This window comes from Sarcophilus harrisii, chromosome 4 (assembly GCF_902635505.1).
Source record: "Sarcophilus harrisii chromosome 4, mSarHar1.11, whole genome shotgun sequence".
NCBI classification, from domain to species: domain Eukaryota; kingdom Metazoa; phylum Chordata; class Mammalia; order Dasyuromorphia; family Dasyuridae; genus Sarcophilus; species Sarcophilus harrisii.
In genome coordinates, this window is record NC_045429.1 from 460,175,059 (window position 1) to 460,187,345 (window position 12,287).

Below are 12,287 nucleotides of genomic sequence, written 5' to 3' on the forward strand. Positions count from 1 at the left end.
TTGTATTCCAGGTTGTGATTAGTGTATAGTGCAGTGTATAGTGGATAGTGTGCATACTGTAATGTACAGTATATAGTGTTTTAGTGTAGTGTAGTAGATGTGATTAATATAAAATGTCAAAGGTAATAAGATTAATAATTTCTATGGAAGATAATTTGGAAATGTATTCAGCTGAACGGTTATCATTTGATGGATAATAAATTTTGTTTCATGTTTTAAATAATTAAATTGTATAGATCATTATTATGTTTCTAAATTCTCTTGTGAAATGTTTCAGGAAACCATTGTATCAGAAATGTTGTTAGAAAATTTAACTTTCCTTGAAATTTAGATTATGAATTGAGTTTTTAGAATGTGATAAAAATTAGATATTAGACATTTGAAAACTTTAATATTAAATGGAGTATATTTTATTTCAAAACTAATAATAATAAGTTCACTATAATAGTAAGTTTCCATTTGAAAATTTGGGACTATGGTTTATAAAAAATTATGAAAACATCTAAGGTGGTTTAAAGATGTAACTTTAATACATTGATATTTTTCAACCATCAAGTACTTTTGGTATGTCTGAAGCCCTGGATGGTGGTTATTTTAAATGTATAAGGAAAGGAGAAATGAAATGTAACTTTAGGGGAAGTATAAGGAAATGAATAATATTCAAGCCCAAAGTTGTGATTAGTGAAAATTTTCTAGTTGAGGTAAAAACTGTTGGGATTTGCTATTGTTTTGCGTTTTGATCACAGGGATGGTTGTCTAAATTGTCATGAAGATAATAGTAAAAAAAAAAAAAATAGCATGCCTCAATCTGAAAACTGTCACAGGTAGATGTTTGCCCCTAGCGAAAAAAGTTGAGGGGACAAACTTTAACATATCCTAAAGTAGAGCCCCAGTCTCCCCACTTTCTGAATAGAAAATTTAATGGTTAATCCTAAGTCTGCCTTTTGATAACTGTCTACATGATTAGCTGTCAAATATAATATGTGCTTGAAATCAAACAGAGCTAAGGGAAATCTTGCCCTTGTTATGGTATGTGTCAGGTCAGTCTATACCATTGAAAGGGTGAGTCTTGACATTCCTCCTCTTCCTTTTATAGCAAATTTCCATAATAAGGACAGGTGAGTAGTAAAAATTTCATAAGTAAAATACTAAATTTATTGATTAATTGATACTGAAATATTTCTTAATCACTTTAATAGAATGCAAGTAGGAAAAATCTTACCATTTTAATCTATATTTGTGGTTAAATTACAATATAGGGATCATATGCCCTTAAAGGGGGAATTACACAAAATAATAAGAACAAGATGTAATGTAAAAGTTTTCCAATTAAATGGATTGGTAAATTTTGGGAAAGCAACAGGATTGGACTCTTTTCTCTAAGAACAAATAAATACATACATACATATAAATAGAGATAAATAGATAGATGGATATAATTGGTTTCCAAATGCATCAAGCATGGAAATTCAGGCTATGAGTATGTTTTAACAATGAGTTCACAAAAATTGAATTAAGGATATTACCTTAGGAAAGATAAAAATAGCAAGTTGGATATAAAATCTGAAGTTCTCTGAAATTTCAAGTTTGGAAAACCAAATTCAAGAGATTGTGCTAAATTGTATTAGATTTTGTTACTGGCAGATTTTAGCAGAATTCTTTGGGAACCTTAAAAAGTGATTTGCAACTTGAGAAGCAGATCTCCCCCCCCCCCCTTCCCTTCATAGTTGTCCTGAGATTAAAGCTTATTCCAGAATGTCCAAGAGAAAATATCCGGGAACCAAAATGATTACATGGGATATCTGGGATCTGAGATAAAATATGATGATTAAGTGAACATTGGGAGTGGGTTACTAGATAGAAGGAAACTTGATGCAAATTCACATTGATAAATCATCATTGTATTACTTTGATCTTTTATTTCATGGTGTTTTAACTTTTTTATTGTTACCTTGATGACATGTGAACCTCCTTCTCAAAAATTAGTCCATTGTGATCTAAGTACTTTGATCTTTAATCTGATTTATGCAATTTTGATTATGAATATATAAAAAGCCACACTGACTCCATCTTGAGATGCAATTCTGGAGGTTACTCAATTCTCATTCTATTCAATTATGAATCTAATTCAATATCTGCCTTGCGAGAAAACTTCATTTGGTTATGGAATTTGGAAGAAAACCTGGTATTACTTGAACCTAACTTGGTGAGCTGAGAATCTGGACACCCTCTACCTATTGCTTAGAAATTGAAGTCCTAGGTTATGCTGACCAGAAATCTACTCAAATCCAAAGGTTGATGCCAGGAGTTTTCTCACAGTTACACATCTTAAACAACCCACCTATTTTCTACAAAAATTAGCACCATAATGAATGATCAGTTATCGTTTCCAGGTTCCTTTGATCATTTAGAGATACTTAGAGGGAGTGAGAGATCTCTTTTCCTAAGTTCAAGGAATTGTATTTGTTTGTTCTCCCTTTCCCAACTTGAATACTCCTAATTTTTTTCCTTTGATAAGAAATCAGATTACCTAATGTGGTCAGGTTTCTTTTTAATTAATTGATATTATTTGATTAATTGTTTTTAATGTATAAAAATCTGTTTCCCCCTGTATTGGGGGAGCTGGGGAAGGGGGTTAGGTAATTAGCATACATTACTTAGTAAATCAAAATGTTCAGAAAATCAAACCTTTGTTTCCTCGGTCATTTTATCTTTCACCCACCACATTGGTACAATGGAAAAGTGACCATGAGAGTTCATAACTGTGAATTGAGTTGGGAATTGAAGGGAAGAATGGAAAATTATTCCTCCCTTCCTCTCTCTGTGTGTCTCTGTCTGTCTTCCCTTCTCTCCCTCCTCTTTCTCTGTTTCTTTGTCTATGTTGCTCTCTGTGTCTTTCTGTCTCTGTCTTCCTCCTTCCCTCCCCTCTCTTTCCTTCCCCTCCCCCCCCCACCTTCCTGCCATGCAGACAATGTGGGATCCTTCTTATAGAACATAATGGGATTGCACATGGCTTCATAATGGGGTGTGGTGAGAAAAGGGAGGTCGGAGAAATAAAAGAAGGGCAGGGAAATCAAACATCAGGCACCTATGGAGAGTATTTTCCCTTTTTGTCTGTTTTGTGTATGTTGTCTTTTATATGCATTAATACAGCACAACTTCTACTCCCACCTTCCATCATGTAGTACCCAGATAACACATTTACAGAGTGAAGGAAATCTAGAGCCCACTGGAGCTAAGTGCCTCATTTTACCAAAAAAATCAATCTGAGGTACAGATAGATAGTGGAAAGAATAAGGGATTTAGTCAGAAGACCCGAGTTCATATTCTATTTCTACTAATTACTCCCTGTGTGACTATGGTGAAATGACTTTATCCTTCTCTCCATTTCTTCCTCTGTAGAATGAGAAGGCAATTTTTAAAAAATGGATTATTAGATAACCTCCAAGCTCCTTTTTGGCTCTGAATTTGAGTCTCTAAAGGAAACACTTTATTCAAGGTCAGATAAGCAATAAAAGCAATAGGCCTCAGTATGAGCTTGGCTCTCTGGTGACAGATCCAACATGGATGCCTCCCTAAATTATAAACATTAGGCTGAGAGCAGAAATATAAAAAATGGAGTCAAAGGAAACTCTCCTTAACAGTGTTTGAAGATAATGAGAGCCTAAGTCTTTTCAAATGGGCTATAAATTTGCTTGAACATCAAAAAATGGTCTTTGAGAGATTCCCTGAATATTAAAGGGGAAAATGTATCTCCCTTCCTTCTTTGCAAAGATGGGGAATTGTGGGTGTTGGACATTGCAGATACTGTTGTGTTTGGCAGATGAGCTGGCTATCTTTGCTTAAAAACTTCCCTTCCCCTCCTTGTCCTTTTTAATTCTTTGTTCCAGAGGATGTCCCTCAGAAGAAGGAGGAGAAGAGAGATTAAATTTGGAAATGAAAATTATCTAAAACCAAAGTACTTATTTCTTAAGTTTTGTTTTAATGAGAGGGACAGAGAAGAAGAGAAAGGAGGAAGGGAAAGAGAGAGGAAGAAGAAGAAGAAGAAGAAGAAGAAGAAGAAGAAGAAGAAGAAGAAGAAGAAGAAGAAGAAGAAGAAGAAAACAAAGACAAAAAAGAAGAAGAAAGAAGAAGAAGAAGAAGAAAACAAAGACAAAAAAGAAGAAGAAGAAGAAAGAAGAAAACAAAATTAGAAGGAGGAGGAGAAGGAGATAGAGAAGAAAGAAGAAAACAAAAGAAGAAAGAAGAGATAAGAGAAGGAGGAAGAAAGGAGAGAGAAAGAGAAAGGGAAAGGAAACTGAAAAATTCCATCACCTTGAGATTTTTCTGAGAAGTATTTAAAAGATGAAATTAGGAATCTTAGGGGAATATCATTAATGAGGCACAGAAATCTGGAAACATTACAAGTTTAGATCAAGGAAAATCATTTACTTTTATTCCCTCTGATTTAAAAGAAAGAGAACCAGACAGAGGCTTTGAAATAAGCAGAAGTCATTTGTCTGTCTAGATGCTGGAAAATGAAAAGTTAGCCTGCTGATCTTTGGAGATGCTGGATGAGAAAATGAGAGGGAAAAAGGCCAAGTAATAAATAAGCAAATTTCGTCTTCTTTTTCAACTCATTTCAGGTGGCTGATGCTAGCTCTTAGATGACCCATTTTTTATTCTGAAAATTATCTTTGCACTTAATGGCCATGTTAAATGGAGTGGGGCAGATTTTTAAAAAGTGAATTGTCCAAATAAACATGTCAGGTTTTATTGCCATACCTGTTGAACAAATTTTCAGTCACTGAAGGTGTTTAAGTAAAAGCTAGATAGCCCTTTTAAGGAATATTACAGAGGGGATTCTGTTTCTAATATCAGCTGTGCCATTGGAACAACACTGAAGTTAGCTGAGCTATATAGTTCCAGCCAAATTAACCATCTTACTATTCTATTTCTCCCTCCTCTGTGTTTTCGCATTGGTGCCCCCCACACTATTCTGGGAATGCCTTTCCTCCTCATCCACATCTTTCAGAAAGTTATAAGAGACCTGCCCCCTGATCCCTGCCCCCAAACTGCGAGTATTCTTCTCTCCCCCACCATCACTTTGTCCTTTTTTGTATATACCCGGATATTTGTATGTTGTCTCCCCCAACTCAACTACAAGCTCTTTGTGGTCAAGTTCTGGTTCACGTTTGCCCATGCATCCCCAGTGTCTTCCCCCAAGAACAAATTACTTGCATTTTCCAAATGCATTTTAAAATGATTTTATATACACTCATACACATATGTCTCTGTCTCTGTCTCTCTGTCTCTCTCTCTCTGTCTCTCTCTCTCTCTCTCTCTCTCTCTCTCTCTATATATATATATATATATATATATATATATATATATATAAAACCCTATCTTCACCCAGTCATATATGGAGATTTCCAATAGGCTATAGTTAATACAAACCTCTCCCTTTTAAATCTTTATTGTAGGACAGTTAGTCTAGTTCAGAGCTTGGCAATCTCCTTGTCACTGGACATCAGCAGAAGAATTAAAAGTCAGTGAGTGACACCGATAGGCCACAGTAATAGAAAGGAAAGGGGAAAATAAGAGAAGAAGGTTGAAGAAGGGGGGTGGAATAGAAGAGAAAAAAGGAGGAGAACACAGAAGGAAAACGCACTAGGTCATGAATTGCAGGGTAGCACTAATGCTAGGTGTCCCCCCTACTCTGGCCTACATTGGTTCTGCCAACCTTACTTCTGGAAGCAACAAGGATAGAAAAAGCCTTTGCCCATTTCTAGCCATCTCTCTTAGTACAAATCTTTCCATACCAGTCTTGGGAAAACATGTCGTCGTTTCATGATGAAAAGTTCCAGGTCCATGAAGGGAAGGAAGGAAGAGGAGGCTGCTGACTCAGACTCCTGGGGACCCAAGAACCTCTTTTCTGTTCTTCGCCCAGATGGTGAAACTAAAAATAGAAGAAAGATTAATGTCAGATGGGTTCACCCTTGTGGGAAGGGTAAGAAAAAAATTGTAGGACAGACTGGAAAAAGACTGGAAGCATATCCCTGAGACTCAGAATTGACAGAATCATGGTTTTAGAGCTGGGAGAGATCATTCAGGTAATTTTCCTGATTTTTCAGAGGGGAATAAAGCCTATAAAGATGCAGAGACTTGGTCAGAGTCACTAAGAGAGTGGTAAAGGCAGGATTTGGATCCAGTAAACTCCAGTCAATCTTTTTTTCACTACAAAGGTCATCTGAATTGACCCATCCTTGAAAAATACTCCAGATACTCAAATTATGTGAATAATACTCCAGACATATGTGAATAATCAAATTATTCATTTGATTAAATAAACGTGAATGCGTTTCCACTTCAGTACTCTGAGAAGGCAGAGCCAAGATGGCAGAATAAAAGCAGGGACTTGCCTGAGCTTTCCGCCAAACCCCAATGACTTTAAATAAATTCTAGATTATCAGAACCCACAAAAAGAGGGTGTGAAACAATTTTCCAGCTCAAGACAATTAGAAGGTCAGCAGGAAAGGTCTGTTGGACCAGCGTGAGAATGGGATCCAGTCCAGTGCAAGCCACAGCAGCCCAGTCCGGGCCCCAGCAAAATCAGGAGCAGGCCCTGGGAGAGCCACTGAATCAGTAGTTACAGCAGCCGTTCCCCACAAATAGCAAGGGGGTTGAATAACTGGTCACAAGAGGGCACAATGCTATTTGTTACCATTGAGGCAACACTCTGTTGCTTTGCCTAGATTCAGATTTGGTCACAGTCTTAGATGACAGTCTTGGGGTTAGATGCACTAGCACACCCCAGCTTGCAACCACAGTGGAGTGAGAATCCCTCTCACAGTTCCAAGATTACTCATAGACCAGAACACAGGCCAAGAAAGTAATAAATGCTTCTCCTTAATCACACCACCTTGGAAGAACTGAAAACTTACAGGTCCCTGGAAGTATCTCTGAAAACAGATGCACACAACCCCTGGAACTTGGGACAGTGCTCCTCCCGCTCTGAGAGTAGAGCCCTACCTTGACATAAAGGTAAATTTAGATCGAGTAATAGACTGGCGAACTGAGCAAATTGACCATTAGAAAGTTACTATTGAGACAAGGAAGATCAAAACACACACTCAAATGAAGTTTAAAAAGTCAAAGCTCCATCCGAAGTCTCTGAGAAAAATATGAATTAGACTTAGGCCATGGAAAAGCTCAAAAATGATTTTGAAAATCAAATAAGAGAGACAAAGGAAAAAATAGAGAAAGAAATTAGAGTGATGCAAGAAAACCATAATAAGGTTGGTAAAGTAGATACCAAAAAATACTAAAGAAAATAACACTTTAAAAAACAGACTAGGCCAGATGGTAAAGGAAGTGCAAAAAACAAATTAAAAAACAAAACAAAAAAACAGTGAGAATTACTTTAAAAAAAGTTGGCCAAATGAAAAAAAAAAAGATACAAAAGCTCCTTACAAATTAGAAATGAGCAAATGAAAGTTAATATCTTTATGAGAAATCAAGAAACAATAAAACAACTCTCCCCCAAATGAAAATATAGAAGACTTTGTAAAATTTCTCATTGGAAAAGCAATTGACTTGGAAAATAGATCCAAGAAAAATAATTTAAAAATTATTGGACTACCTGAAAGCCATGATCAAAAAGGAGTTTAGACATTATCTTTCAAGAAATTATCATGGACAACTGTCCTGATATTCTAAAATCACAGAATAAGATAAAAATGGAAAAAAATCCATCAGTCATCTCCTGAAAGAGATTCCAAAATGAAAACTCCCAAGAATATTAGAGCCAAATTCTAGAGCAGGTCAAGAAGAAAATATTGAAAGCAATCAGAAAGAAACAATTCAACTATTGGTGAGCCACAGTCAGGATGACAAAAGATTTTGCAGCTTCTACATTAAAGGATCAGAAATCCTGGAATACAAGTATCCCAGAGGGAAAATAAGCTATTTGGAGCTATGTCCAAAGGTCTATAAAAAAAATTTATACTTTTTGATTGAGCAATACCGCTGATAAGTCTGTATCCCAGGAGATATAATACAAAAAGTAAAAGGACCTATATGTACAAAATATTTGTAGCAGGTCTTTTCTGAGGGCAAATAATTAGAAATTTAGTGGATGTCCATCCTTTGGAGAGTGGCTGAAAAATTGTGGCATGTGATTATGATGGGATACTTTTGTACTATAAGAAATGAGCAGGATGCTTTCAAAAAACCTGTAAAAACTTCCATGAGTCAATGAAAAATAAAATGTACTGTGTGCAAAGTAACAGCAATATTATAAGACAACCATCCACTTGTGATTTAGCTATTCTCAGCAATGCAATGATCCAAGGACTTATGATGAAAAATACTCTACATACCCAGAAAAAGAACTGATGGTATATGAATACAAATTGAAGGATAATTTAAAATTTTTCTTTTATCTTCTCGAGTTTTTTATTTATCTATGTTGTTTCTCATTTGGCTATTATTGGCATGTTTAGCATAATTTCACATGTATAACCTATATCATTTTGCTTGCCTTTTCAATAGAGGTGAGTGTGAAGGAAAGAAGAGAGAGTATGAATGCTAAAATTCTTTTTATATGTAATTGAGGGAAATAAAGTATTAACTAAAATGGCATAAAAAACTAAAAAAATACTCTGAGAATGAGAAAGGGCTTCAGAGATGGCCGAATCCACTTTGGGAGGATTGTCTTAAATGTAAATTAGACTTATTCCACTTGACTCTGGAGGACAGAACCAAGAAGAGTGGGGAAAAGTTTTAGGGAGGCAGATTTTATCCCTAACGGGTTAACCTGCCTAAATGCTGTTCCAAAGTGGATGAAATTGTATCTTATGGATGAGAAGGTCCCCTTGGTGGAGATCTTCATCAGATGATCTTTTGTTTGGTAGGAGGATTCTTGTTTAGCTCAAGAGTGATATGATAACAAAAAAGAATATAAATAAAAATAAAATGCACGTGGTGACTAAAATTGAGAAGACTTTGGATACCATAAATAAGCAAGAGTCAGCTGCTCAAGCTATTGATTCATGTTATTACCTGTCACATCCACATGGGTGCTTTTCCAAGAGCTGGCAATGATCATCTCAGCTCTTTCTCCAATATACTCGCCTCGAGGGCTGAAGCTGGTCTCAGGGATGTGCTGAGGCACAGCAGGCAGGGGCTCCCCATTCACCACCTCTCCCACGGACATGGTCAGCTTCTCCAAAATGAAGGTGGATCTCTTAGGCCTGAAGGGCTGCTTTGGTTCCCTGAGCGCCTGCCGATTTAGTTCAACATAGCTAAAAACGATGAGGGAAAATGGTTGTAACTGGAATTCAAGTTTGGGATGCCACCTTAAGTTATACTAAAGAATTCAATACAATTATTCCATCAAGTAAAATCTAAGTTCCGTGAGGACAAAGGTATATCTTGTTTCAAATTATTTTGTCTTGGATCTTTCTCATCTTCCTTTAATTATGTGGTCCTGAGCATGGAATCAGAAGGACTCCTTCTTTTGAGTTCAAATCTGGCCCCAAACACTGACTATATAATCCTAAGCAAGTCACTTAACCCCAACTGAAGAAGGAAACCACTCCAGTATCTTTGTTGAGAGTCTGAGAGAGTTTTGTTAAGAGTTAAGAGAAAAATAACTAAACAAGAAAAGCATCTTAATAAATACTTGTTGAATTAAATTAGCATTTACTGATCACTTTATTTTCTTTATCATTGTCAAGTAACAGAAATTTAGTTTTATCCAAATCACAGAATCCACCAGTCAAAATATCCAAAGTGTAAAAACCAAGTGGATTAAAAAAAATATTGTTTAAACTGCGTTTTGGCTTAGGGGTAGAGCAAAGGGACAGTTTATTCAGGTGATCCACCAGGGCATGTTATTTATCCTTTCTTTTCAGAGAAAACCAATGATATTACCTCAGAATGACTGTAAGCTAGATTCAGAAGAGAAAGAAATCAATTGGAAACATAAGAAATTTCACAGTATTTGTAATGATCTGAAAAATCTTGGTGCTGCAGAGCTCTTTCCTCCTGCTTTATCACAACAATACCCTCCAGGGAAGCTTATGTGACTCATGGACCATGATGCTACAGAAGAATGAGGAACCCACAGGCCAGTAACAGGACAGTCGGTGGGTAAAAGGAGCTGTAACATATTCCCAACAGGGACTACCTACCTGTGTGGTCTCAGGCCTGTCACCACTTCCTGGGCCTCACTTCCCTCCTCTGTTAAGTAGATGTTTCTGAGTTTTTCTTCTTGATCTATGATCCTAGATCTATGTTCTTAAGCTACTTCACCATCCCAGGCAGCAATTTCCTTCTCTGTCAAATGAGGGAAGCCAGACTAAATAGACTCAAAGGAGTCAGAAGTTCCCAGGGTTCAAGTTCCATGTTCTCTCCTTGCAACTTTATATCTCTGGGGTCTATAAATGAAGGGGCCAGACTGTCTAAAGTCCCTCCCTTTGATGAGTATGTCTAGTGCTATATTATATATAGTGTTGATTGAACTTGTTCCAAGGTCCAAGAAGGGTTTCCAGTTCTGACTGATGAACTGTGTGACCATGGGAGAATTACACATCCTTGATGAGCCCCAATTTTCTCATTTTCTCATTTATTAAATACATAAGAATCAAATGAGATAATTTATGTAAATCCAGTTTTGACAATTAGTAATTAAATACCAAGCAGTTATAGGGCACCACAATGGATAGAGCACCAGATGGAGTGAAGAAGACATTTCTTCCTGAATTCAAATCCGGAATCAAACAATTACCAGTTGTGTGACCCTGCGTAAGTCACATCATTCTATTTGCCTCAATTTCTTCAACTATAAAATGAGCTGGACAAGGAAATAGCAAACTACTCCAATATCTTTGCCAAGAAAATTCCAAAATGGTGATATCCACATTCTATCCAAGTCATAGGGCCCCACGTCTAGCTCTGTAATTGTCCTTAAAGGTTATATCGTCTAAATAAGAGTTTACTCTACAGAAAAGAAAATTAAAGTCCCAAGAGGTTTAATACTTTTTCTAAAGTCATACAGATAGAAAGTGAGAGGGCAGGGACGTGGACTCGACCTCATGCCTGGTTCAGTCTTCCTTCCAGTGTTCCAGGCTGCCTCCCTCTAGGAACCACAATCAGACCTGCATTTCCTACCTCAGAAGGAAACTCGATGAGATAATGTGTGAGAATCTTAAAGAACAGCAGAAATGTCAGCTCCTACACACTGGGGACCAGATGCGGGATGTCACTGACAGAAGCAGCTTCCCAAGGAGGGAATGTCCTTTGCCAGTTTAATACCTCCTAGAAGCCTAGAGTCTTAAAGAGCTGTTTGGAACCTGGAGAGGTTGAGACCTGAAGCCATGATGGGGCAGAGGCAATCTTGATAAGAAATCTTCTTTTCTTCCGTTAAGCTGTCTGTTCACTAGGTTACATGCATCTCGTTACACACCTAATAATTGCAGGTGAAATTCATTAAACTGGGAATCCCGGATTTGGAGTTAGAAACCCGGGTATAAATCCTGGGTTTGATGCTTATTCGCTGCATGATCCTGGGAAAGTAATTCCTTCCTCTTGGACTCAGTTGACAGTTCTGTAAAATGAAGGGAGTTGGGCTAGAGAACCTTTAAGGCTCCCATCATCTCCAAATGGATGGTCCTCTTGTTTGTGTCATTATCACTATGAGTTTCCTAGATAATAAAATGATAGCTTTGAAGCTTGAGAACATTGAAGGCGACTCCCACCCATCTGGAACAGAACAAAACTCAGCTCCAGGGGTGAATTGACTTGTCTAAGGTCACACAGGTTGTAAATGGCCAAACACACATGGGCCTTTGGGTTCCAAAGCTACACTGCCATCTTCTAGTGTGGAAAGCCCTTGGCTTAAAGGGATAGAGAGACATACACATATATGTATGTATGTATTATACAGAGACAGAGACAGAGACAGAAAAATGGACACAGAGACAAAAAGAGATAGAGAAAGAGAAAAAGAGAAGCAGAGACAGAGACATTTTGTTTAGACAGAGAGAACTCTAAATATATATGAGTTTCTTAGGGCAGCTAGATAGCACAATGGATAGAGCACCAGCCTGAAGTCAAGAGGACCTGAATTCAAATCCAGTTTCCAACCCTTAACACTTACTATAGCTGTGGGACACTGGGCAAGTTACTTAACCCCAGTTACTCGCTCACACACACAAAGAATTTCTTGGGGCACAAGGAGACTGACTTGCCTAAGGTCACTCAATCCTAATGTGTCAGAGGCAGGATTTGAATTTGAGTCTGTC

At 37.2% G+C, this 12,287-nt stretch overlaps 1 protein-coding gene across 3 annotated transcripts in view; it reads right to left on the bottom strand.

Annotated features, from left to right (window-relative positions):
• The window catches only part of LOC100918392 (trichohyalin-like), a 49,128-nt gene that overhangs the window by 18,401 nt on the left and 18,440 nt on the right, over positions 1 to 12,287 (bottom strand). For all 3 annotated transcript variants that reach the window (XR_004234114.1, XM_031968254.1, XM_031968253.1), the window contains exons 8-9: positions 9,043 to 9,284; positions 5,802 to 5,938 (exon numbers count right to left, since the gene is read on the bottom strand). Coding sequence is in view for 2 of the 3 variants with exons in the window: in XM_031968254.1 (XP_031824114.1) it covers positions 5,802 to 5,938; positions 9,043 to 9,284 (379 nt within the window). In the remaining variant the exon portion in view is untranslated. The remainder of the gene's footprint in view (positions 1 to 5,801; positions 5,939 to 9,042; positions 9,285 to 12,287) is intronic.